This window comes from Coffea eugenioides, chromosome 10 (genome assembly GCF_003713205.1).
Source record: "Coffea eugenioides isolate CCC68of chromosome 10, Ceug_1.0, whole genome shotgun sequence".
NCBI classification, from domain to species: Eukaryota; Viridiplantae; Streptophyta; class Magnoliopsida; order Gentianales; family Rubiaceae; genus Coffea; species Coffea eugenioides.
In genome coordinates this window covers 3956679-3984163 of record NC_040044.1, presented here as the reverse complement: position 1 = coordinate 3984163, position 27485 = coordinate 3956679, and the positions used below count along the sequence as shown (strand labels likewise).

Sequence of the window (27485 nt, the reverse complement as noted above, 5' to 3'; positions counted from 1 at the left end):
GATTGGAGGGTTAACAGAACAAGCATATGGGAATATAATGGGATGGTCTATTATTATTACTTACTATAGTATACTAATTTGCTTTGAGTGTAGAGGTTTTTCTTGGCTGTGGGGTTCAGATTTTCCACACGCAACGCAACCGATCAAATACTACTACTAAAAAGAAATGAGAGAGAGAGAGAGGCAGAGATGTAGGAGAGAGAGAGAGACTTGACCTCGGGAATACCAAAATGTCAGTAATAAATACACTATGATTTCAGTTTCTGGCTAAGGTGGCAATCCTGCTGGATAACCCAATCTCATCAGCTTCTCAACAAAAGAAAATGAAAGAGGTGCATGCTCTCTGACTTGGGCACTTTCGGCCAATAATAATCAAGACATCCTCCAATCTGCTCCTCTTTTTTTTTTTTTTTGTAAGTTAAAAGCTTGAATGAAAACTTTGGTAAGTGGTTGGAGTATTAGATATTGCATGAAAAGTATTATTTATTTATTTATTCCCAGTCGTCTCTTTTTTATCAACAACTTGTTGGATAGCTGATGATTCAATCCTCTACTACTAGTAGTATTTGATAGCAGTAGATTCTGAAACCTCAACAGCCTGTGCAACCACACTAGCAATCATTATTTATTCATTAGGGATGAAAAAGAAAAACTTAAAAGCTGGATGTTGGAATCTAAGAAAGAATTAAATGTCATCCAAGATTCTTGTCTCCTGATTGATTGAGGAATCCTTTCATCTTTAGTTCAAGTACGGTCAATCGTCTTGTATTCCTATTTCACTTACCAAAGATTACAGGCACCAATAAGTTAAATTTAAATGCTTGTTGTGAGATTTATTACTTTTGATGAGTAAAAAGAACGGACTTGTTTCATTTTGTTAACTCCTGCCTACTTTCTCTCTAAAGTATTTAAATATAATTTCATAAGCCATGTTCACTAAAAACTCATATAATGTTAATCCCAATTCTCAATAGAGTGAAAAATTTCCGTTTGGATTAGTTGTTTTTGCAAGTGTTTTTGAAAAATTTTACTGTAGCAGCGTATATGAAAAATTTTTACTATAAATTTTTTTTGAAATATTTGATATATTGTATGGATGTGATGTTTTTTGAATTATTGTGTATTACTATAGCATTGTATTTAAAAAACTTGTTTTTTAAAAAATGGCTAATCCAAACGCAGCGAATAAACATAATAAAAAGTGGAAAACACAAAAAGCTCTTATATGGCTAATTTAAATCCATTTAATTTTAATGTTTACTTGTGTGCTTATTCTTTTTTTTTTTTTTATTTGGGTAGGCTACTTATGGTTATTCACTGTATATAATAAAACAAGTTTGAATAAATGTAATTTCAACATCTGGATTTTTTACATATGATTTTATAGCCTCAAAATATATTTCTGTTAACGAAAACAAAATAAATCAAACCTAAAAGAAACCACCCCCCACCAAAAAAAAAAAAAAAAAAAAAAAGTAGCAGTAAAATTCTTGTCATGACTATAACAAGTTTGAGGGGAACTCTGCAAACAAGAGAAAAGTCGAGGTACTTTTGGTCCGAAAACCAGAATACTACAATTAAGGCGGGAGAACAACCAAACTTGATTACCACTCTAATCAAAATCTCCCTCCCTAATCTTCCCCGGCCTTTACCCTTCAACATTACACTACTACTTCTCCCCAGCACACACACACTTGACAGTCCTAACAACACACACACACACACACACAGACTTAAAAAACACACTCACTCACACAAGTATCACAAAACAAGAAGTTCAGTTTTGTCGAATTAATTCAATTTCCTCCGTTTAAGGAAGAAAAAAAATTTTCAATTTATGTCGGATCCGTACGGAACTGATGATCGCTCTTCGTTTGAGCCCGACTCCGAACCCGGCGGACCGCCCGAACCGGAAGATATGAATGTGTTTCTTCATAATCTTTTCCAGAATTCACCGGCGACTGCCGGAAGTAGCTCTCTTTATCGGGGCTCCGCTTCCATGATTAATTCCTCCTCCGCTGCTAGCTTCGATTTCTCCGATCCCGGCGGCTTCTTCGCCGGAGAGGTGAAAGGGAGACTTGAGAAGACTTTTTCTTTAGCTGCTGCTGGAGATTGTGGTGCTGTCACTTCTTCGATGGATAGGGGAGAATTTTCCGGTGCAAACAAGGTTATGATTGAAACATTTGCTTTTTCTTGATTTCGACGTTAAATTTGCATGTCCTTATCAGTGTGATTTGAGCTTTTTTTTAGCAGAATCGTACAAATTTGACATTTTTTTCATGAAAGTTTGCTTTTTTTGTTTTCTCTTTCATTTGTTTAGATTAAATTAGTGTTGAATTCCTGAATTATCAGTTTCGATATTTGAATTTCTGCTATTGAAATTGATAATTTCACCCTTTTAAAAAAAAAAATTTTTTTTTTGCTCCTTTACCAGCTGATCAGTATCTGTGGATGCTGAAATCTTATGGAAATTAGTCTCTTAATCTGTGTTCCTTTTTTTTTTTTTCAATTCCACCCCCCCTGCTGGTGAGGGGGTACTTCAATGAACTTCCAATATTGTGGTAGCTGACGTCTGTTTATCTTTGTAGGGATTGGAGGCTTCAGATGCAGCAATTAACGAGGCTCAACCGCGTTGCACGAAAAGGAGTAGATCAGCAGAAGTCCATAATTTGTCTGAAAAGGTTCTGCTTTAAATTAAAGTTCAAAATTTTGTTGCAAAAATGTGCAATCTTTTCGCCATTTCGACTGATTTGATTTCATTCTCAGAGGAGGAGGAGCAGAATAAATGAGAAATTGAAAGCCCTGCAGAACTTAATTCCAAATTCGAATAAAGTATCTATTACCTCGCACTGTATTGATTCCTTTTTCTTAAGCTTTAGATAACATTGCCATAGCTCTTGACTTAGCTCAGCATGATGTTTCTGGCTCATTTGTTTGATAGACAGACAAGGCATCAATGCTGGACGAAGCGATTGAATACCTTAAACAGCTTCAACTACAAGTTCAGGTTTTTACTTGTCTTGGTGCTGCTCTTTAATTAAATATCACCACTATAAATTCATGGTTACATGATACCACTTTCTTGTTGTACTGGCAGATGATTGTCATCATGTTAAAGCATGATGTGAGTTCTGACATTTAAGCATGACGATATGCAAATGCCTTTTGCACACTTAATAAGGGGAATGGAAGATGTATTGATTGTATTTGACATGTATTAAATAATGGTATTACATCTTTAATACCAAAACTTGAGCTGTGAATGTCAGTATGCTTTGACAAAAATAAAATTTCCACTTAAACTTAACATGATTTATTCAGAACTTCCTGTATGTTCAGTCAATCTGGACTATGAAATTGAGATATCTCTGCACACCATATGCTATTGTTTTTAAACTCTACTCCTAGCAAGCAAAAATATCCAAGTTTAAGAACACATAAACCAATCTAACTTCGTAAGCCAGTAGACATATTATTGTTCATGGGAAGAACTTCTAGGCTATAGTCAATTGTTACTATCATATAGGTTCTTATTAAATGGTCTTGTTTGTCTAGTGGCATGTTACTAATGAAATTTTGCTTTTGATAGCTACTTGTTTTGTCAGTAGATCATTATAGGTGGAAGTAGTTTGAAACATTTAAAGTGGACTTATGGAGTTGAACATAGGGAAAAACAAAAACGTATGGCTAGAGGTACTTAAAAGATGGGGATGAGGTAATATTCTAGGCCATCATTCAAGTCTCTTAGTCCCTTGAAAATCTAATTGTGCTGCTCTGGAACATTTTTTCATTGTCTCTTATCTCATGAGAAATACAACCTAATATAGGTTTCTCTGAAGGATGAGTCAGTTTTTTAAGATTTTAGGACGAGCTTTGATGAACCATTAAGTTTTGGTGGAAGTTCCTTTTGCCGTTGTAAGTCAAGCTACAGGATACAGCTGCTATACTCTTGGCTGCTAAACGAGGTTCATTATGTACTAGATGGGTCTTGCCTGTACCTCTTACTCTTAGAGAGGTTTGCGCGTGTTTAAATTGTACAGGTATGAGCTTCAAGGGTTAGCGTCCCTTCCAATATGTATGTGCAGGACTCCTGTTAATTTGTTAGCTGGCATCTGTGAAAGGGCAGTCATTCATGTACAAGTTTGTGCGGTTGTCATTGCACTTGTACGCAACAGTAAAAACATCAATGGAAATCTCTGCTCTAATGAATGATTCACTATGAGGACTATGTACTCTTACAAGTGCCTATAATTTACATAGAGAATCTTTTGCTTGGGAATGCACCAATGCAGCATGCAAGATTGGTAGACTTCAGCTTTTCGTTCATGGCTTATGAACTACTCGCAGATGGATTTTTGCTTTGTTTTACGGAAACTATGCAATCTTTTCTTCTGTATCGCAGAGAAGGGTGTCATTTGGTAGCAATACACGTTACTGCTGCTACTTATAGTTTTTACTTGTCTTGGCTTTCCAGATGTTGACAATAAGAAATGGACTCAGTTTCCATCCAAACTATGTATCGGGATCCCTACAACCAATGCAGCTTCCCATGGATTTTAATGAGGGTGATGTGATGCCAAATACAAGTGGAGGAAAACATACATTATCTAGCAACCAAGAGGTTGCAATGCAAGCAGCATTTGGGGTTTCCAATCCTAAAATCTCAAGCCAGCAACTTGCTATAGCTTCAATGACAAATAATAGCAGCTCAGCATTCTCATTTGGATTGCAATCATCAGCTCAGAATTACCCTGGTGTTCCCAATTATTTGGCATCTGCAAAGGTATGTTTATCTGAATATTTTGATACACTGTAGTGTGATGCAATATATAATTGATATCAGCTTCCCCCAAATGTTTAGGATCTCTGCCGGGAGGATACTTTGATGCAGTTTCCATTAGATATTAGCCGCTCTGGGAACAATTCGTCGTCAGGTGTGTCTTCGTAGCCACGAGAATAAATGGTGTGCAAGTAATCAGCTTGGTGGCAATTACAGGAAATTTTAATTATTTGAAGAACATCTCAGAAATTAGAAATGAACATTCTGAGTATACTTTAACTGTTAAATATCTAATTCTGCTCAAAACGCACATTAACATAGTGACTGTTCTTTTCCCTGATACGAGTATTCAACCCCTCCAATGTTACATTCACTTGTATTGTTAGGGAAAATCCTTGTAAGTGAATTCTTCGAGCCATTTTAATACTTGCTAGTTTTTATTTTCATCTTGCACTTGGGAAGTGCGCTGTTAATGACAAAATACTTGCTTTTGTTGTTCAGTGGAAGAACCCAACTCCCTTAATGATGTTGAGGAAAAAATTAAGATGGTTACATATTTGTTAAGCAATGATTATGACTTGAAAATAGCGCCGCTTGATCTTCTCTTCGGGTTACGTCAGAATATGATTAGTTGGGTAATCTAGATAAGGCAGCCAAAGAGGCTGGGTCTACACAGGAAAAAACAGAGTAGGCTTACTATAACAAAGATTCTAAAAATTACCGTTCATTTTTTCCGAATTGTGTACACTTTGGTAGAAAAAATGATGCAAAAGTATATCCCAAAATCTCAGCCATTAAGGCCGAGAAAGGCACCATATACCAAGAACAAGAATGACTCTTGGCTCTGTGGTTGAAAGAGATAAGCTGGACCGGACAATCTAAGTCGATCTGGTGGTTCTTAACTAATGCTGGATACATATCGTACGTAGTCTCATGCTCAATTGACATATCGGATTGTTTCTTCCGCCTTAATTGTAAGTTGGATAAAAAGATCATCCAAAAGATAAACCTATTCTTGTCACGTAGTATACTTACTATATACTGCTTTTGGTTCTGGTGCCAGCAAGGAGAAGCAGGTACTTGCACGGAAAAAGAAAAGGGAAAAAAAAGGGGGGGGGCTCGAAGCTCCCAAGTTTCTTGATATCTTCCCCAGTCAATTAAGGACGAGCGAGATTGGCAACAGCAGGAGGAGCAGCCTGTACTGTAATCTTTCATTTACTTTCTTTTGAAAACCGCGTTATCCATCCACATAAATGCAATTACGAGTCCTTTAGATCCACTACTAGTAGTAAGTGGTACATAAATAAAAGGATAATTTTAGAATTGCGTTAGGTCGGTGGCCAACAATCTGGAATTCTCCCACTCAATGAATGCCAGGCGGAATTTTAGGCTTAGCTTTCATCATGTGATCAAGGCAACAAACAATCTGGAGAATTCTCAAATGTGAACATCTATAAAGCTTAACTAAGCCAACCTGATTTCATCACTCACTGACCATAAAAACTGTGTATATATTTTTAGGGTCAATGTCGATATCCTCACAAACCTTCTTCATCTTCTCTTCCCTTTTGCTGTTTCTGTTGCACTCTGAGTTTCCTCTGTTCATATGGGTTGGGTCATAATTGCCATCCAACGCACTGACTGACCCACCCAATCCTCCAATTGAATAAGAGACAAAATCCGTTGAGTAAAAGAAAAAAAAATTAAAAATCTCATGCTACAGAGCATATCTTCAGCATCCCATTCTATCTTCTATCTCTAAATATGAATTAAGACAGAGGCAGGAAAAAGTTTTCGACAAAGCCATCAGAAGGTCCACGACATTGACTGGAGAGGCATCTCCCTTGGCAATAATACTACTAAAAACCACGAGAGTTTTAAAAGCCAATTAAACTAATGCCCGGTCCCCACCAAAATCCTTTTGAGTTTGATCACCCTTTCCTTTTCCATACTATTGAATTCCACATCATTAATTAATTAGCAGTAAATGAGAGGCACCGTATCAGAAAAGGGAAAAATATGAAAATGAAACGTCTAAAGACCTTTTCCCCAAAAAAAGCCTTTTAAAGACATGAATCAAAGGTTTGCATCAAGCCTTTGTGACTTTTTTTTTTTTTTTTTTTTGTAGTTTTTTAGAATAGGCGATACATACTTCATACGCATAGCAGTAGCTACTTCAATTGCACTTAAACAGACTGTAATCTCTTGTTTTAAAAAAAAAATAGAGGAACGAAAAAACATTTGAGTATAATTGATTCTTAACAACTAACCTATAGGTTAATGTAAAAAGTACTCTTACCACTTTTTTTTTTATTCGTAAAATGAAAAAAAAAAAAACCTCCTCAAGCAACAAAAGAAAAAAGGGAAAAGATAACGGAGTAAATGTTAGTACATACTACCACCAACCGGCCGGATTCTTCAGATAATTGTGGGAATCCATCACTACACATTACGCAGCAATCGAAAGTCCAAACGAAACGATCATCACAAACACCAAAATCTTATACTACTACCAAGTTATAGCAGCTCAACCTTGGACTACAGTGTCTGCACTACATTTAACACCGCATTAATGGATTTGGCACAAGTACAAAAAATTGAAAGCATTTTACACAAGATTAAACAAAACAAGTGGGCTTTCAAGTTTCCACCATTCCCAGCGGTCCCATCATTACAGCTGCCCCCCCTTTCCTGCTTTCTCTCTTCTTCTGTCTCTACTCTACTCCCCTCCACTCTCCCACAGTCCCCACCTCTTCATCATCATCCCTCTTCCATTCATAAAAAAACCCATACAATTATGCTCCTCAGTCATCTTTCACCATCTTAACTTTCAATAATTCTGATGTTCTGAGCTGGGTTTTGAGAGAAATAGAGGCAGAGATGTCTGATAACAAAATTAATACTACTAACAGGGCAGCATTTTTGAACGATGAGCTATCAAAACGGACCTCAATATTCGGGTTACGGTTATGGGTCGTGCTGGGAGTATGCGTAGGAGCTGCAATTGTGCTCTTTTTGTTCATTATCTCCATCTGGTTTACTTCCAGGAGACACAGCAAGAAGTCTAGGCTTGCATCCCAGAAGAATCCCACCATTCCAAACGTGTCCAAAGAAATTCAAGAAATCCGGATCGACCCGAATAGGCCCCGGCCCGAACAGGACACCAAGCTGCTCCTCCTTCCTGCTCCAGGTCCTGACCCGTTGCCCGAGCCCGATCATGTGGTGGAGGATGAGAACGCAAATGGGCATCGGAGAATTCATGTGGAAATTGGAAAAGGACACAGAATTGCATATCCGGAGAGGGTCGGACCAGGGAGTGGCGGGTCGGGTCAAGGGAGTGGGGAGGCCCGGTCGGGTGATCAAGTGGGTATAGCTGTGCCCGAGGTATCCCATTTGGGTTGGGGCCATTGGTATACTCTGAGGGAGCTTGAAGAGTCAACTAATGGATTTGCTGATGAGAATGTGATTGGGGAAGGAGGGTATGGGATTGTTTATAAAGGTGTTTTGGAAGATAATACTAAAGTGGCTGTCAAGAATTTGCTTAACAACAGGTAAGTTGGTTGAAGTTTCGATCTTTTTGTGTTATAGGATAAGATGAATACTGGCATTGCATGTTATAAATGATTGCATGTGAACCATGCAATGTAAGATATCTGCATGTCTTGCTTTATTTGATTACTGGAGCTTCATTTGTGCCTTGTTCTTGCGGGCAATTATGTGATGTGTGAAGTGAACCTAATTTTTTCCGTTGGGTTCTTGATATTTGTTTGATCAAATATGAATTTCACAGTCAGGAGCAAATTTGGAGGTCGGTAAGAGATATTAATTTGGTTTGGGAAATAGCTGGTTTTCCTTTTCTGCCTTGTGTGTGCTTAAATGGGCATATTATATTTGTTTTCAGAGGACAAGCGGAGAGGGAATTCAAGGTTGAAGTTGAGGCAATTGGGCGAGTTCGGCATAAGAATTTGGTTAGGTTGCTTGGTTATTGCGTTGAAGGAGCTCATAGGTAATTTTAACCCCAGTGTTTCTCCTCTTAAACTATTCCGTTACATTCTATTCTATATGTTAAAGGATGGGGGAAGGGTTTCCGGTAATTAAATTTCGTCCTCTGTACTTGGAGACCTTGAGATTGAACCTGCTTTTTTCAAAGTGATGTGCTTTGTCAATTTCCATGAAGGTTTATAAATTCTTCATATCTAACAATTTGAGGACCGTGATTTTGTTATTTCTAAATTTACGCTTTTTTTGTTTGGGTGTATGGTTTTGATGTAATTGAATTACAATTCAGAATGCTGGTATATGAATACGTGGACAATGGGAACTTGGAACAGTGGCTTCATGGAGATGTAGGACCTTACAGTCCTCTTACATGGGAAATTCGAATGAACATCATACTTGGAACAGCAAAAGGGTACGTCTGCTACTATTCTTTCTGCCATTTAAACGTCTTCAAATTATGTTAAGTTACCCATCTAAGCAGATGAAGCTTACAGGCTGACCTATCTGCATGAAGGACTTGAACCCAAAGTTGTACACCGCGATATCAAGTCCAGCAACATTCTGCTTGATAAGCAATGGAACCCAAAGGTATCAGATTTTGGCTTAGCGAAGCTTTTGGGGTCTGAGAGGAGTTACATAACGACTCGTGTTATGGGAACATTTGGGTCAGTAGAATCTCCAACTTTGAGTTGTTTTATCAATGCCAATTCTTGACCAAGTGAACAAATTGACAAACTTCTTGTTCTGTTGTAGTTATGTTGCTCCAGAATATGCTAGTACTGGCATGTTGAACGAAAGAAGTGATGTTTATAGTTTTGGTATTCTTCTCATGGAGATCATTACAGGGCGGAACCCAGTGGATTACAGCCGTCCTCAAGGGGAGGTTAGTACCTAATTATTATCATCAAAGGTCAATGATATTGCAAGGCAGATGTAAAAGATCATTGGATCTTGTTTTTGGTTTACACTTCAATCTTGCAGGTGAACCTGGTTGATTGGCTGAAAACTATGGTTTCCAACCGTAATGCAGAGGGAGTTTTGGATCCTAAGTTACCCGAGCAGCCTTCCTCAAGAGCGTTGAAACGTGCTCTTTTGGTAGCTTTACGTTGCGTTGACCCAAATTCTCAGAAGAGGCCCAAGATGGGGCATGTGATACACATGTTAGAGGCTGATGATTTCCCCTTTCGAGATGTAAGTTTACATTTATCTACCTAAAATTTTATTTAAATGTCCAAGGTAAAAATGGATCATGATGCGGGGGGAAGCATAGCATGCAAAATTACCTGTGCAACCTGTTCTGATATTACTTCTGTATGCATTTGTCTCTTCCTTTGCAGTAGGATTGTGGTTTCAATTGCAACATATTTGACTACTACAATCTATATGACAGAGATTACACATTTAGCCTTTTATGTGCTTATATGTCATGCCATGCTATGAGCGGGTGGATTGTAAACTTTACACTTCATTATTACATGGACACGTGAATAATACGTATGTTGGAATATCTTACTAGCATTGGATATGTGGCCATCAGATATTGTTCTGGCGACCAAACCATTTTGAAATTTATCACAGTAGTTGGTGGTAGTTATACTAGTTAAATTTACACTGCACCATTTTATATTTTGGCCGGGTAACTAGTTCATGTAAATTTTCCTGTTTGAAATTGCGATGTTCCCTCTTTGTTCTACGATCCATGTCCTGTTACCAATCAGTTATCTGATTTTTTAACTTTTCTTTGAGCTATTTCAGGAACGTAGTAGGGCTGGAAAAGAACATGCACGTACAAATCGTGACAGCCTGAAAGAGAGGATGATGGAAAAACGCATGATTGAATCAGGGGACAGTAGCGGATATGAAAGTAGCGTCCAAACGAACAGGATGCTATTGAGGAAGCAAGAAACGGATGAAGAGCAGTAGCCGTTGCGAGGTTGATTTAGTTAATCAGGTTGTAGTTTCCATTAAACTTTCATCTCTAGATTGTCCTTTGTATATATATTTGTACACCATTCCTTCACCTGTGCAGTCTTGGTTACATACAATGATAAGCCTTGTAGGTTAAGCATGAGAGCCATATCATGCTACACATTTTGATGATTCAGTTGGGCGTTCAATTTTGTCTCTTCCCACTCATAAATGACTTTTTTATATTGAAAGAGGGAATGGCTTGGTCATTTTGTTATGCCGTATGATTTTCTGTTTCTTGAAGAAGCAGCTGACGTGAAATTATAGCAAGAACTTGAGTTGCAAGTGTACATCTATCTGAATGTTGTTGTGCAGTGGCATTTTTTCTTTATTGTCGGTGGCTTGATCATCAGTTTGAATTCAGTTTTACTAACATTTTGTTGTCATCGAACCTTTTGTCGGCTCACCCTAGTAATGAAAATAAAACTCTGTGGACTGGACGGTGCTGAAATTCTTTACAGCATGAAGAATCAAATTCCTGCAAACAAACCCTGAATCATGTGCTGACAGGTGGTGTCAAGTCCCTTTCATTGTCATTAGCTGCTGAGACTGGATGATGGTTGGATTTGGTCCAAAAGAAAAGCCTAAATGTCACCGACAAGAGATTACCTATGTTTTAGACATAGGAGGATGGATACTAAAAAAAAAGAGGCTTGTTCGGCCCATAAATGTCAGTTGTGAATGGAATTTGTTCAAACGCATCTTTGATTTACGATGTTAGGGACACCAGTTCCTTAATTGTTCATTAGTCAAAAGGGCAATTGACTGCTCCCAAACTTATGTTGAGAATTTGCTTGGGAGGAATGAATGATGTCGGTCCTACCATTCACATGCATCACTGCTATATCTCCAATGATTTTTTGACTGCTTAAATAAATGAGTTTCCCAGAAGAAAGATTCCCAGAGGTTGTTGCCTGTTCAGTGTGATTCCCAGAGGTTGTTGCCTGTTCAGTGTTCTCTTTTTAGGGACAAACTCTGCTGATTTTTTTTCCTGAGAAATTGGTTACCACAGAGTTTTTGCTATGTATGTCATGAACAATCCCCATAAAGTTTTCATCTCCATCAACAATAGTGCCACATTAAAGTTTTGGAGGAAAATTAATTTCAAAAACAAAAAAAAATTGCTTGCATGTAAAATCTGTTGGAAAAGATCTCACAATCTAAAGTAAATTTGGACCTTTCATAGCAATCCTTTTAAATATCTTCTTGGAGTAAAATTAAATTTCAACAATTATGTATCATTGTTCTCTCTTTAGAAAAAAAAAAAAAAGAAAGAAAAACTATAATGTTAATATATACATTTCATGGGAAGAGTAGCAGTACAAGTGTCCAACCGTACAACAACTTTTTCGTCGTCCAGAAAATTTGGTCCCTCAACATGAAGAGGGCTAACACGTAATCGGAACGCACATGGGCAGTCGGCAGTCCGTCGGGCCCTTGAAACGTCGCTTTACAGATTGGACCTGCTCTTAATGGGCTTGCTTCTTCTTATCGGGCCAACTGGTCAGTCCGTACTATTCTTGACCCTGGAAATCTTCTCATACTTGCTTTAATGCTGCTTCCAGATCGCAACTACCTTTAGGGTGCGTTTGGTTTTATAGAATTAGAATTGAATAGAATTGAAATTCTATAGAATTGGAATTCTATGAATTGGAATTCCAAGTCATTCCAATTCTTTCGTTTGGGAAATGCATAGAATTGATACGGAATTTATTTGAAATTCCAAATCCTTTGTTTGCATGAGAGAAGAATTCATTAGGAATTAGAATTGTTTTCATGAAACATTTGCTTACATAAAATTTTTCTTTTTTTTCTTTTTTCTATATAATAATTTTTTTCTTTACATTTAGCTAATTTTTACTAAAGATTTAAAAGTAAAAACCAATTTGTGCCTTTAATAATTTATTTTTTTCCACTCTTATATCAATTTCTTTGGTGAACATTTCCAGACGTAGGTTGTGCTAAGCACAGCATTAGCGAGACATGTCAATCTGACTGCCTTCTTTTGTTCAACGTATGGTATAGATATTGGCATCCAACCAAAACTGGACCTCAACCCCGTAAAAGTAAATCCCCAATGACACTAGCATATTTCTTAAAACATGGTAGAATACCGGACAGTTAATTACTCACAAATTACCTGACCCAAGAAAATAGTGAAAAAGAAGACAATATACAAATTGACTTTTTTGGTGATAATCGAGTAGGGTAAAATTTATGACTCTACCGAATAAAGAACTGTGCACCACGAAATGAAAAAATGTAGAATAGATCTCAATCATGAAGACAAAGTCCCGAGGCTTCTTGTTTTTGTAACACAATATGATAAATACACGACCGAACCTTTGTACTAATATTTACCAGCTTCTTTGGAGGAGATGTTGGAAAATACAAAACTTAAGACTGTCAGATGACCAATTCACACACAGTCAAGTACTTGCTAAATAGAATACAGGAAGAGCACTTATACAAAAGCTCCTTAACTTTGAGAAAGAATGCAAAGCAATTTTAAAAAAGCATTAGATCCCAAGAAATGCTATAAAGTGTTCCCCACTTAACTATAATCATCCAATGGGACTACGTGCAGAAATTATATTTTCTCTACTAATCTTTTTGATATGTTGCAGCCAATTTGTCAGGCAGACCTCTCCTCCTCCTACATGGAGATGCAAGCACCTTGGGGACAACTTCTGCGCTACCACCTTCACCAAAAGCCAAGTCTTCCTGCAGCCTGTGGAGAATCTTCCAGCCACCAACAAAAGCTGAAACTTAATTAGTTTCTAGAAAACTATCAACATTTTTATATGGTTGTACGAAGTTATTGTCCAGTAGCCAAAGTTTGCTGCACTATTGGTTCTCTTGAATTCAGTACCACTTTCAATGAAGAAAACTGGTATAAATATCATGCTGCAAAACTACATCATATTGTAACTAGTGGGGTGGGTCATCAATTCCATCATTTCCAGTAACAATCCAGTAAAAATTCAGAATTCCGACCAAGAAATAAACCAAATTCTGGTGGAATTGAACCCAAAAATTTCTTATTTCTTATTCATTTAAACTTTTTCAGAAAATCCATCAGAGTGAAGATAAAATACTACCACCAGCAATCCATATGAAGCAGTAGTATAATTTAGACAAATGATATATAATAGTAGTACAAGGGAAGATTCTATTGATCCTGGATTAATTTAAGGACCAAGTTTTTGTTTGTATGGAAGACAGCATCAGATATACTGAGCCAGAGAAACAGGTGCAAAGGAACTTCTTTTGTCATTAGACATCTGATGAACAAGACAAGAAATGAGCCAAACAAAACTAGAACAAGTCCACCTGAACAAAAATGGATATGAAAGATAAAATGGATATGGTTTCATTTCTGTCTTGTTATTCGGGATAGCTAATAAGTTCCCCTTCCCTGATTATTACCCTGATTACGCCACCAAGAAACAATTCATTGACTACCTAGAATCATATGCCACCCACTTTGATATCAACCCTCAATTCAATTAGTGAGAGGAAGCAACTTGGACTCGATTTAACTAACTGAATTCAAACCCACTCCAGTCACAATAGAACAAATTAGTGAGAGGAAGCAGAAACAAAAGCAGGCCTTCAATCATTAAGAAATGCACAACTTGACCAGAAAGGTTAAAATATCAATTATCAAGATAACTAACAGCAATCTGCAGCAGAGATAAGCAAAAAATAAGCCCATGGTCAAAAAACTTCAGAAGGTTTTCACCTCAAGCGAATTCCCTTCTTTACAGATTCTTTGGCATCATCTGCAGTAGCAAATACGAAAAGCAGCTTGGATCTCACAGTATTCAGAACATGGATTCGAGTAGGAAGGAAGGAGCAGGTAAACGATAAAAAGTGTAGTACTCACTATATATTCTGATAGATGAAGCTATAAAATGGAGTTAAACAAGAACAATGGGAAATAGAAGAAGGCGGAGAAAATTACATCACTGAATGAAAGGCTTCCAGGATTAAAGCTTTGTTCAAGACGTATCTGTATCAAAATACGATTTAGAGGTGGAAGGATCCTTACTGAAGGAATATTGTGGCAGATTTTGTCGAAATCCTCTCCTCGAACCCTGTTCTGAAATTCTTCACGGATTGCCAACACTTTATGAGTGAACCAATGAACCTCAATCCCTCGGGCCGGAATCATGGTTAATCTTTGACAGTAGTGAATCTCAAGACTAGAAAGATTTAGCCATAATGGCTCCTTTCTCTACCGTCCACTTCTCTAATATGAAAATATTAGGGTTGCAGGTGGAAGCGATGGTGGAGAGCAGAGCACTAGTGGCTGAGGAAAAACGGTGAGTTAGATAGGAATTGAGGGGCTGCCAATATCCTTGACCCGATTTTAATTTTTGGCCCGTATTAGATCCGCGTATGGACCCGTTTAGTTGTGGAATTAGAATTAGAATTCTTTTGATCTGGTAAAGAATTCAATTCATGGAATTGGACTCCTATAGAATTCAGATTCAATTCTAATTCTTTGAGGGGAGCAGAATCCAAACAATGGAATTGGAATTAGGGCCCCAATTCCAATTCTAAACCCCAATTCCATAGGGAACCAAACGCACCCTTAGGGTTTTTTGTCAGTCCAATTCATACCTACGTGAGTCTCCTTACTGTTTTCTTAAAACTAAAAAAATCTCTTTGATTAGTCGATTTGTAATTTTTTTTCAAAAAAAAAACCTCATAAACTCTATCCTACAAAGAAAACTGTTGGATTTTGTTGGTGATGTTATCAATTTTGTAGTGTCAGCCAATGGTTGTGAGACACTAATATGTACAACTTACCATTCTTGATATAGAAGATTCAAATTCAGCTGATTTCATTTGGCGATTCTACACGTCAATTGTACTTTGCAATTGTACATACACAAGTTATAAACTTTAACCTCATTCGATTCATATATGGTAGAGTGAAAATTTTCAAACTATACAATTATTGTATACCCAACACGTGCAAATTTTTTTTTTTTAAAAAAAACCCCAATAAAGCTCATTTGTGGAGTAACAAAAATTTAAAAAATAAAAATAATAAGAGAAGAAGAAGGTACTAGTTTATGTTATATCATGGAAAATTTTGAGCTGAATTATACACTTTTGGCATGACTCAAGAGGAATTTTTGAGAAAGTTGTAGCCTTTTCCCATGATGTTTGGGAGGAAGAAGAAAGAAAGATGAAGCAAATGGGACGTTTTGCCTTGGATTATCCTCTTTGGAACCTTTGATTACCAATTGTGATGTATCAGTCTTTCACACTGTTAGAAAGTTTAATGATCTACTGTGTACTAAATCTTTAAGGCAAAGAATCAGGCTTGTGATAGGCTGCAGGAACTATCCGCTTTGAAGTTTAGTCTTTATCTTATCTTGTCCACATTGTCCCAACACGGTTTCTAATTAAATCCGACCTACTTTATGGCTCATGCACTTCGATGGCTTTCTGGATTGCCATAAATTCGCAAGACATTTCCTAGCATAATCAATCAAGGATTGCTGTTTTCATTATCATCCTCTAGATCAATAGCTTTGCTTGTTGGATTGAACAATGTTAGTCATCCAAAAAATTGGGGAAAAAAATTAACAATTAGAATAATTGGAGCTTATTATAGTCCAGAGGCACAAGAAGTCCATCAAATCTGTTATATATACCTCTTTTCATTACTTAACATAAACATATGCTTCTTAATTTTTTGGGATTCCTAATGTTTTTCTGATTTCCAGTTTATTAAAAAAAAAGAGAAAGAAAAGGATCCTTGCAAGTTGGCAATGATTGCAATAATTGATATCACATTAAGCAAAGATGAACAAGGCGTTTGCCTCGGTCAAGAGACTATAAAACTTTTTTTCTAGAGTGAAAATAATCGATGGAACTATCAATCATGATCTGCCTAAGCTTCTATGTCATCACTACCTTGAATTTTATTGCTATGGAGTGTGGAACTAGTCCATTGTAGGCCATATCCTTGTAGAACTTCTCAGCCCGTATTTTTTTTTTTTACAAATCTCCACCTATTCTAGCTTCTTCTCCGTGAATATATAGCAAGAAATATATACAGTTTTGTGGTGTTTTAGGTTAGAGTAATAGTTAACCATGGGGTTGACTGAAACAGTATCCTTTCTGTTGCTTGTTTGGTTTCTTTCTTCTAGTCATATTCTTGGTGCCTTAGCAGAAAGATCCATTCACATCGTCCACATTGACAAGTCCTTAATGCCTAAGGTTTTTGCCAGTCACATTTACTGGTACACCTCCATGATTGATTCCATTGGAAATGTTGGGCAGACATCCGATCATGGTTTTGCACCAAAAATTCTCTACACTTATGATGCTGCATTTCACGGTTTCAGTGCCTTGATGTCTAAAGACCATTTACAAGCTCTAAAGAAGTCGCCTGGCTTTGTTTCAGCTCATCCTGATAGATCACCTACAATTGACACCACTCACACTCCTGATTTCCTCTCGCTCAATACAGCAACAGGACTCTGGCCTGCTTCTGATTATGGCAAAGATGTGATCATCGGTGTTGTTGATGATGGCATATGGCCTGAAAATCCGAGCTTCAAAGATGATGGGATGACACCAATTCCTCCAAGGTGGAAAGGATCATGTCAGGAAGGTCAAGAATTCAATTCTTCATTGTGCAACTTGAAACTGATTGGAGCCAAGTATTTCAACAAGGCTGTTTTAGCAGCAAATCCCAACTTGAATCTCAGTATGAATTCAGCTAGAGCTACTTCAGGCCATGGAACACATGTTGCAGGCACCGCTGCTGGAAATTATGTTGAAGGAGTATCATTCTTTGGCTATGGTTCAGGAACAGCAAGAGGTATTGCGCCTCTTGCCAGGCTGGCAGCTTATAAAGTTCTCTGGGATGAAGGATCTTATGAAGCTGATGTTCTAGCAGGCATCGATCAGGCTGTAGCTGATGGTGTTGATGTGATCTCAATTTCCTTGGGTTTTGATTTTACTCCTCCCTATGAAGAACCTATTTCAATAGCTTCTTTTGGTGCCATGGAGAAGGGAATATTCGTCTCCACTTCGGCTGGAAATAAAGGTCCAGATCTTGGTACTGTCCACAATGATATTCCCTGGGCTTTGACAGTTGCTGCAGGTTCTGTGGACCGCAAATTTTCCGGGAGTTTGGTTCTAGGAAATGGATTAACCATCATTGGATGGTCCATGTTCCCCGCAAGAGCCCTGGTTAAAGACCTGCCTATCATATACAATCAAACCATATCTGCTTGTGATTCAACTGAGTCACTATTAACTGTAACTGACATAGGTAGAAGTGTTGTTATCTGTGATGAAACTGTGCCATTCAGAGAACAAATTCGCCATGTTTATGAGGCTAATGCCCGAGCAGGTATTTTTGTTTCTGAGGAGCCTGCGATATTTAGGTCCAATTTTTTTCCTCATCCTGGTGTTGTAATTAGCGGCCAGGATGCAGCAAAGGTAATCAGGTACGCTTCAAAGGGCAGTTCTCCTACCGCAACTATCAAGTTCCAGCAGACTTTCGTGGGTACAAAGCCAGCACCAGTTGTTTCTGCTTCCTCCTCGAGGGGTCCTTCGCAAGGCTTTCCTGGTATCTTGAAACCAGATATCATGGCACCAGGAGTCCTAATCTTAGCAGCCTATTATCCTGACAGTTTTGAAGCTAGTATTGGTTCCAGCATACTCTTGTCCACCGATTTCACTGCCATTTCAGGGACATCAATGTCTTGCCCTCACGCTTCTGGAATCGCTGCACTCCTGAAGGTGCACATCCTGAATGGAGTCCAGCTGCTGTTCGGTCTGCAATGATGACCACAGCTACTACGCTGGATAATACTCGAAGCCCCATCAAAGACACAGGCCGAGATAATGAAGTCGCTACACCATTAGCAATTGGAGCAGGACATGTCGATCCAAATCGTGCACTGGATCCAGGTCTTATATACGATGCTACTCCACAAGACTACATCAACTTCATCTGCTCAATGAATTTCACTCGGATGCAGACTCTAGCAATAACAAGATCAACTAGTTATAATTGCTCAAACCCTTCATCCGATCTGAACTACCCATCATTTGTTGCTCTGTACGAGACTTCGGATCAAACAAAAAGCAAGTTGGTTAAGAAATTTCGTAGGACTCTCACGAACGTTGGGAATGGTGCGGCAACATACACAGCAAAGGTGACGGCACCAAAAGGTTCTGCAGTCACAATTTCGCCGAAAACAATTAAATTTGGAAAGAAGTATGAGAAGCAGAGTTACTCTTTGACCATTAGTTATAATGGCAATGAGAATCAAATTGTATCATCTGGTTCAGTAACATGGATAGAAGATGATGGCAATCACGTTGTCACGAGTCCCATTGTAATCTCTCCAAGAGTGGAACGTTCATGAATCTTGTTCTTATTTCATAAAATCAGCCTCCTTGACTTGCAATAATCTATGGCTGAAGAGTATATTAAAATATCAAATTCTTGCTAGTTCAGCATTCTCAAAATGCAACTGATGAGCACCAGCTATAAGCTGCTCTCTACCTGTGCTTTTCACTGGAGATTTTGCCTTGTAAGCAAATGCTTCATTAGCACAAAGCAGGTCAATTTCATTCTTCAAGTTCATAAATGTATGAACAACGATTTTTGGAACAAATACAAATGTTACTTCAAGTTCATGCGGAAGTGATGATGCATGAAACTTCTCCAATAAACGGTTTGAACCTGGTAACTGACTGGTTATTTGCACATGGCAAAACTCAAAAACCTTGAGAAACCTCCACATCTATGTATTCGGGACTGTGGCTCCATGGATCTTATTTCCCACGGATACCAGTGATGGAATTTCTACCATTCGATTCACTGATACACTCGTAATCCTAATAATTTTTGAGTTTCCAAAAGAAAGATTCCCCGAGGGAGAGGTTTGTAGTTTTTTAGAGTTCTTTTGGGCAGCAAGACAAATTTGGACATGTTTGAGGATATATTTCAACATTTTCCTTTGTATAAATGTACTTCAAAATAATTAACTTTAAATTGTGCCCTCTTTCTTGTTAATTAGGCAAGTTTACCCCATTTTTCAATGGATGACTTGCTCTTGTGTGCCTGTTTCTCCATCAAATTAAATTAGTATAATTGTATAAACAAACCATATGGCCCCACTATGGGAACTTCCACATTTGCTGTCTCACTATGGTATAACTTGCATAATTATGCCACCTCAAGTTTTGAGGAAAACCATAACAACCTCCATTTCTATTATTTCGTTTCACAAGAAGTTTGTTAAAAACCAAAAAAAAAAAATTCTTATCTATACAAAAGTCAAAAATTTCGGAACACTTATTCTGAAAGACTTGTTGCATTGGTTTTGAATTGGATTTCAAGAATCATATCATATTTGACCAAAGAAAATGAACACTAGAGGTGTCAATCATAACCCAACTCAACTATGTTAATTCGCCCAAACTCGTCCAAACATGTTTATTAATTTTCAATGGATCTAAATGGGTACTCAATTAATTGGTAGGGTAGTTGATTGATTCGACTTATCCATTTAAAAATAATTATACATTTAAACTCAACTTTTAGTCAGTGTTAAGCATATAAATGTAAATTTCTTACTAATTAATAACAATAAAATATGGTTATTTCTTATCAAACAACATGCAAAAAACATAGAAAAAAATAAGTAGAGTTTCAAGTGAATCATAAATGAGGAATTAAGTATATGTATATCCATTTATTTAAATAAGTATAAATGAATTGATCTGACGACACCTAATCATGACCCGTCCAAACCCATTTGAACCACCCAATTTGACACCTCTAATCAACATGACCGACGCTCTCGACATATTTCACCAAAGAAACTCAATACAACCGACACTTAAATTTTTTTTTCCTTTTTTTTTTTTGGTGGCGGCAGATACTTGCATTTTTAAAATATAATTGATCAGAAATTTGGGTCCTTCACAAGTCGCAATGAAGAGGAGCAATAGCCACGGATAGTCGCGGGCTTGGCAACTTCCACTGATATTAATTAATTATTATCCTTCGATCTTTACAGTTTAAGCATAAATCTTAACGCTTTGGAATAAGAACAATTGTCTCGTGAGCCTCGGAGTTAAAAATTTTACAAGACAGGATTCATGAAAAGGTGTGGTGTCATCACGTGTTAAGTGAAAAACCACTAAACTATTGTTACATTTTATTATAAAAAAAAAAAAAAACAAATGATGCAGTCTCAGGCCAGTCAGCCAATGGTTAGAGCCGAATACAACAATTTTAGCCACGTTGCATCACGCGCGCTTGTGCGCACACACCCGGACGTCGTGGAAGAAAGGTAACGCCAATATTTTTCTCATCTGTCACAGCCCCACATTGTCCCAACACGTCATACCTGTTTTTAATTGATAAGACCTACTTCATATACACTTCTCTGATCTTGTCATAAATTCGTAAGATCTTATCTAAAAGAATGAGACACTCAAATGCAGTTTTGCTATGGCGATCCAAGTCAAATATCTGGATTAGCTTGTTAGACTTAGATAACGTTCGTCATTCAAAGATTTGAAAGCTTAACAAATCCACAGTTACCAATTCTGCAACGTGTGCCAATCAGTTTCAAGTCTTCGATAGCTGATGAATTGACTGAGCTTCATTTTTTCATTAGTTTTGCAATAATTTCTCTTCTGGTACGAGGGAGACTGCAGATTGCAAAGCTTGCAATTTGCAGGCGTTCTCAAAAATAGTTTACTAGTTAGAAGATCTAATGAGTGCTTTAACACTATTGATATCAGAAATCTAGGTAATAGGTTGAGTTCAAAGTAACATGAAACAAGGCTGCCGTCCTTTCCTTGCGAAGTTCTGTCACTTTTTCAAGGGGCCAACACTTGATATTTCATAAGATATGGGCTTGAATTTTGATCCAATATTTAGGTGTAAAACATTAAGGTCAAGAAATTGAGCCTGGACCATGAACAGAGAGGCTCAATCATTACAGCTTATAGTCACTGAAATGAATACTAATAAGTTACTCCCGAGCGTTACAATCTTCCACGAGGTATACATATATATACAAGGATATGCGAATTGAAGACCTGACAGGAAAACAGTTCCAAGGAAAATGTTGAAGCTGATTTCATTTCTCTTCATGTTTGCTACCTCTCTTCTAAATTTAACCTCTGCAGAGAGGTCTACACACATTGTCCATATGGACAAGTCATTTATGCCCAAGGCATTTGCTAGCCACCAGCATTGGTACTCAAGTACCCTCAATTCCTTGAAATCTACAAGCCCAAATTCAGATCCACAGAAACCCCTTGAGCTTCTTTACACCTACGACAATGTTTTTCACGGTTTCAGTGCAGTGCTATCCAGAGCTGAACTTGAAGCTGTTAATAAATTGCCAGGCTTTGTTTCAGCTTGTAGCGACAGAGTTGCCACGCTCGACACGACACGTTCTACTGAGTTCCTTGGTCTCAATCCTGTGACAGGACTATGGCCAGCTGCTAACTATGGCAAAGATGTCATAGTTGGTGTTCTTGACACCGGCGTTTGGCCAGAAAGCCTAAGTTACAAAGATGATGGAATGACAGATATTCCGTCAAGGTGGAAAGGATCGTGTGACGGAGGGTATGATTTCAATTCCTCATTGTGCAACAAAAAACTCATCGGAGCCAGATATTTCAACAAGGGGCTCTTGGCGGCCAACCCAGATGACAGGGACAATAAGTATTCTGCAAGGGACACTGACGGCCATGGTACACATACCTCATCTATTGTTGCTGGGAATTATGTTGAAGATGTTTCGTTCTTTGGCTATGCAAGGGGAAGAGCAAGAGGCGTGGCGCCGCGTGCTAGGTTGGCAATATACAAGGTCAGTTTTCGGGAAGGGCGCTATGCCTCCGATGTACTTGCTGGTTTGGACCAAGCTGTTGCTGATGGTGTTGATGTCATATCCATTTCCTTTGGATTCAACTCCATTCCTTTTTATGAAGACCCAATTGCAATAGCCTCCTTTGCTGCAATGGAAAAGGGTGTATTTGTCTCGACCTCAGCAGGGAATTCTGGGGATACTCCCCGAAGATTACACAATGGAATTCCGTGGGTCCTGACGGTGGCCGCAGGTTCGATGGATCGTAGTTTTGGTGGAAGTATAACTCTAGGGAATGGATTAAACTTGAGGGGATGGTCCTTGTTTCCCGCAAAGGCCGTCGTGAAAGACTCTACTCTTGTCTACAACGAGACAATAGCTGGTTGCAATTCCACTGAGTTGCTATCTGAATTTCATGGTGGAACCATCATTTGCGATAACAGCTCCTCTTTCAGTAGTCAAATTCTTTTCATCTCTGAATCAAATGCAGATGCTGCAATCTTCATCTCGAGTGATTTTACTTACGATGAAAATTCTTTCCAATATCCTGGAGCTATCATTAGGCCTGATGAGGCTGCGAAAGTGATTGACTATGCTACGAAGGATGCAAATCCCACAGTCACTATCAAGTTCCAACAGACATTCGTGGGGACAAAGCCAGCACCAATGGTTGCAGAATACACCCGACTTGGTCCTTCACCAACCTATCCAGGAATCCTGAAACCAGATCTAATGGCACCAGGGACATTAGTTTTAGCAGCCTGGATACCAGATGACAGAGTATCCAACATTGGCTCCAACATTGGCTTGTCCAACTCAGATGACTTCAATCTTATTTCCGGTACTTCCATGGCTTGTCCTCACGGTGCTGGTATTGCAGCGCTTCTTAAAGGCGCACACCCAGATTGGAGTCCAGCAGCTATTCGCTCTTCAATGGTAACCACAGCAAACCCCTTGGACAATACTGGAAATCCAATCCGAGAGATTAATGGCTTCAATAACCCAATTGCTTCACCTCTATCCATGGGAGCAGGACAAGTCAATCCGAACAGTGCACTGGATCCTGGCCTTATATACGACGCTACAGCACAAGACTACATGGAATTGCTCTGCTCAATTAATTACACTCGGAAGCAAATTCGCACCATAACAAGATCCAGTTACAATTGTTCTAAGGCATCATCTGATCTAAACTATCCTTCCTTTGTTTCCTTGTATACTTCCGGGACTAATGCATCAACTCAAAACTTTAAAAGGATTGTCACAAATGTTGGAGATGGGGCAGCAACATATAAGGCAAAAGTGACACCACCAGAGGGTTCAGTGGTCACCGTCTTCCCGGAGACATTGGTATTCAGAAAAAAGTATGAAAAGCGAATCTATTCCCTCACCATACATACTAAGATTGACGAAAATAACCAAGTTACATATGGTGCAGTTATTTGGGTTGAGGATAATGGTAAGCATAGCGTGAGGAGTCCAATTGTTGTGACACCAAAAATTTCATCTGATGATTCGTAGTAAATAAGCATTATCTGCTGCGGTCTATCCTCTGCAGGGTAGATAGGCAATGTCAAACAAAGACGCCAACAGATGGAAGTGATCAGAAATTATTTGTGAAATTAGAAGTACTTGTTTCTTTTTTTTCTTTCCTTTTTTTTGTGTTGGAGTTGGAGGTACCAGAATAATGGAGGTACCAGAATGCCTTCCTTTTTTTAGCTGGAATTTTCAAGCAGCCACAATGTCCGTGCCTTTTCACTCCCTGAACTTCAAACAAAGCATATTCGTTTAACGTTTCGCAGGTATTTCACTCCACCAACCTCCCTATGATGGTATCAAAGCAACCCTCTCTTGGTTTTGCTGCTGCTAAATTTTTCAAGTTAATTTAGGTATCTGTACCATAGCCTGGAATTCTATACTAAATTTTGGTATATTTTGAACCCTGTACGACGACAAAAATTAGGTTGTTGGTTTATAAGCTTTTGAGATTCCAGAGGCGCCCAGCGCCAAACAAAAGGAATGGGGCCAAAACAAAGAAAAAAAAAATCAAGATTGTCATCCACTAGAAGATATTCACATAAAAACTAGATTAAAAAAAAGTCCAAGGGACAGAAAGACAGGATCCAAAATAAATCAAACAGAAATGAAGGCATTTCGGTCAAAAGATGGCGCAATTTCTAATAGCCCCACCAGCTGTAGTTTCCCTTGGTACAATTCACACCTCTAATTTCCAGAAGGTGACAGATAAAAAGGAGTAGAAAAAGAATCGCGGTGGCTTTTGAAAAGATTCAATTGTCGAACGACACAGTTTTGTTGAACTCTTCCCAGTAGCATTTCTTTATCAGTTGATTCAGTTCGTCACTTGTAGCAAGTTTTTCAGCTTTTACGCATTTCACATTTAGTCCCTTAATTTTTTATCTGACTCATATTAGTCCTTCTTTTATTGAACTTTGATACCTTTGGCCTCTTCCGTTGGTGCAAATTATAGTTTGGCATTGACAATACTGGAGTCTTGCTGTTTTAGTATTACATGATAAAAATCATATGAGATTTCAATACAATTAAGTAAATTCACATTATTGAAAACAAGTTGTTTATTAGAAATTAACTCTTACTAGAGTGCAAGGGAATGTTAGATCGGATGGTAAAATGGGAGGAATTGTATGTAGAAAAACTTTGATTCAAATCCTTACACTTAAAAGAAAAAAAAAAAAGTCTTACTAGAGTGCAGAGCATGAGTTTTGCCACTTGACAGTTTCTTCTTATCTACATTACAAAATATATATATATATATATATATATATATATATATATATTAAGATTTAAGAGTTTATCCGCGAAAGGAATAAATTCAAATTTCTCTTCTCAAATGTTGTTGGTACTATGCATGACCTCCTCTTTTCATCCAACCAATAAGAATACAACACCGATTTTCTATTGATTATTCTTAATTGGCTTAAAGTAGTTTCTCAATACAACTAATTCTATGATTTCTTTTTATTATTCATTGCCCATTTTTTTGGGATAATTTCACAAACCTCTTCTCAAATTTGTCTTAGTATCGGTTAGCACCTTGTAGTTTCAAAAATCTCTTTTACCTCCCCTGTTAAATTAACAAGACAAGATTTCTCTATCATGGGTAATAAATGGACAATATTACCTTTCTGGAAATCCTTAATTGATTGACTAAAAATTGCCCAAAAAAAGAATTTGGAAAGTAAAAATATCAGGACAATAATTAACAAAATTATCGTTTATAATTGTGACTTTTTTTATCCTATAGTAATAAAAGGTAGGGAACTTCTATCATTACTATTACCTAATACATCAAAAGCACATCAAATGGACAGTAGAAGCAAATATAACTTATTTAGATTTCATTCGCTTTCAAAATCCTAATTGTCGTCTTCATATTGTAATTAATAATATCGATTTTTATATGAAATGATGTTGGTGAATTATAAAGTGTCTTTTAATATTAGAACTTGTTATGATTTGCAATAATATCTTCTACTAATTTCCTCTTTAAGTTGCTTCTTTCGCCGTTGAACTCGTGTTTTTTATTTTGTTGTCTTGTTGTCTTTATAATCCTAGAGTTAGATGATTTGTCATTGCAAAGTTGTAATATTACTTATTTTCTGCAACATCTTTTTATTGCACTTACATCTCTTTCAATTTGTCTTTTGCTTATTAGGTTTATTTTAATATTTATATAAAGGATAACAAATGGTACAAATGGAAATAAATGATTATCTCTTCTTATCTATGAATTTTTTAATGCACAACGGGTGACAATGTTACAAGACATGTCAATCAAAGGGAGGTAAGAGATATTTTGGAAACCATGAGGGTACTAAGTGATATTAAGGCAAACCTCATGGGAGGTTTGTGAAATTACCCCTTTTTTGTTTGGGCTTTTCAATTGTCATATCAACTTAGGTGACAGCCATTCGAGTAGGACTCATCACTTATACATGCGGAGTGTTAAATAAAAAAAAAAGGGGGAGGGGGAAAGAAAGAATTTGTAAGCTTTAGACAATGCTTTCCCATAAATTGCTACACCCTTTTTTTTGTTGGAAGGAATCAATTGCTACACCTAAAGACCAAAAAAATGAGTACAAAAGAAGTTACAGGCTGCAATCATTAACGTCTCAAGGCAGTCTGTATTTATTAACTGTTAGGTTCCAAGTCGTAATCGATATATAGGTCCTGGATGGTTGAATGTCACTCGGGTTATTGTCACATTAATATTATCATGATATGAATTTATTCTGAAGCTGTAAGCAAATTAAAAGATTGCCTATGATCTCCATATTATAATAGTCTCAGTTGCTGGAATGAATTTAAATGTACATCATTATATATGAGCCGAACTTAACCCAAATACAAAACTGCAGCATTGTTTATTTAATTGCTGCAATACCCCATCTGAAATCAATAAATTTATAGCAGCTAAGAATAGAAGGCGATTTCCCCAGCTGTCAATGCAGAGTGATGCTGGTTTTAGTAAATCACTTTTCATTTATTGGGTTGTAATTGATTTAGAGGATAAGTTGATTCCCTTTGTCTTTGACTAAGCCGGATTAGTGAGTCTAAAACGCAACCTCCTTAGTCTTTAGTCTTCATTTATGGTATTAGTCTTTAGTCTTCATTTATGGTTGTTCCCATGCTCAAAAATTTCTCTCGTTGTACGTTGTACAACGAGTGTCACATGTATAGATTATCCTCTTTTCAACATTCGCCAGGACCAAGTTGAAATTGATCGTTGCATATGTCTGTCTTTTGATTTGATGATCATTGGAGACCCGTTAATTTCATAATCAATTATGCAAGTTCATAAAAATTTCCAGGACACC

At 37.5% G+C, this 27485-nt stretch overlaps 2 protein-coding genes, 1 long non-coding RNA gene and 1 pseudogene across 4 annotated transcripts; 3 read left to right on the top strand and 1 right to left on the bottom strand.

Annotated features, from left to right (window-relative positions):
- The first annotated feature begins 1617 nt into the window (after window positions 1-1617).
- Window positions 1618-11078, top strand: LOC113749273 (probable serine/threonine-protein kinase At1g01540). The gene is made up of 14 exons (XM_027292958.1): window positions 1618-2167; window positions 2589-2681; window positions 2767-2832; window positions 2942-3007; window positions 4475-4783; window positions 4862-4947; window positions 5844-5856; window positions 7565-8331; window positions 8682-8786; window positions 9069-9191; window positions 9274-9444; window positions 9533-9662; window positions 9761-9970; window positions 10535-11078. Exons 1-14 carry the CDS (start codon window positions 1838-1840, stop codon window positions 10700-10702), a joined length of 2637 nt encoding a protein of 878 aa, XP_027148759.1. The 5' UTR covers window positions 1618-1837; the 3' UTR covers window positions 10703-11078.
- A 1950-nt stretch (window positions 11079-13028) lies between these two features.
- On the bottom strand, window positions 13029-15070 carry LOC113750034. 2 transcript variants are annotated; one of them, XR_003464618.1, is made up of 3 exons: window positions 14802-15070; window positions 14493-14532; window positions 13029-13489 (listed from the first exon to the last, which is right to left on the bottom strand). It is a non-coding gene; the product is annotated as an uncharacterized LOC113750034 (long non-coding RNA). The 2 variants fall into 2 exon arrangements; XR_003464617.1 differs by lacking the exon at window positions 14493-14532.
- Window positions 15071-16650: 1580 nt separating this feature from the next.
- LOC113749450 lies at window positions 16651-19244 on the top strand (annotated as a pseudogene).
- Window positions 19245-21718: 2474 nt separating this feature from the next.
- Window positions 21719-24387, top strand: LOC113749209 (subtilisin-like protease SBT1.9). The gene has a single exon (XM_027292887.1). It carries the CDS (start codon window positions 21880-21882, stop codon window positions 24148-24150), a length of 2271 nt encoding a protein of 756 aa, XP_027148688.1. The 5' UTR covers window positions 21719-21879; the 3' UTR covers window positions 24151-24387.
- Window positions 24388-27485: the final 3098 nt, after the last annotated feature.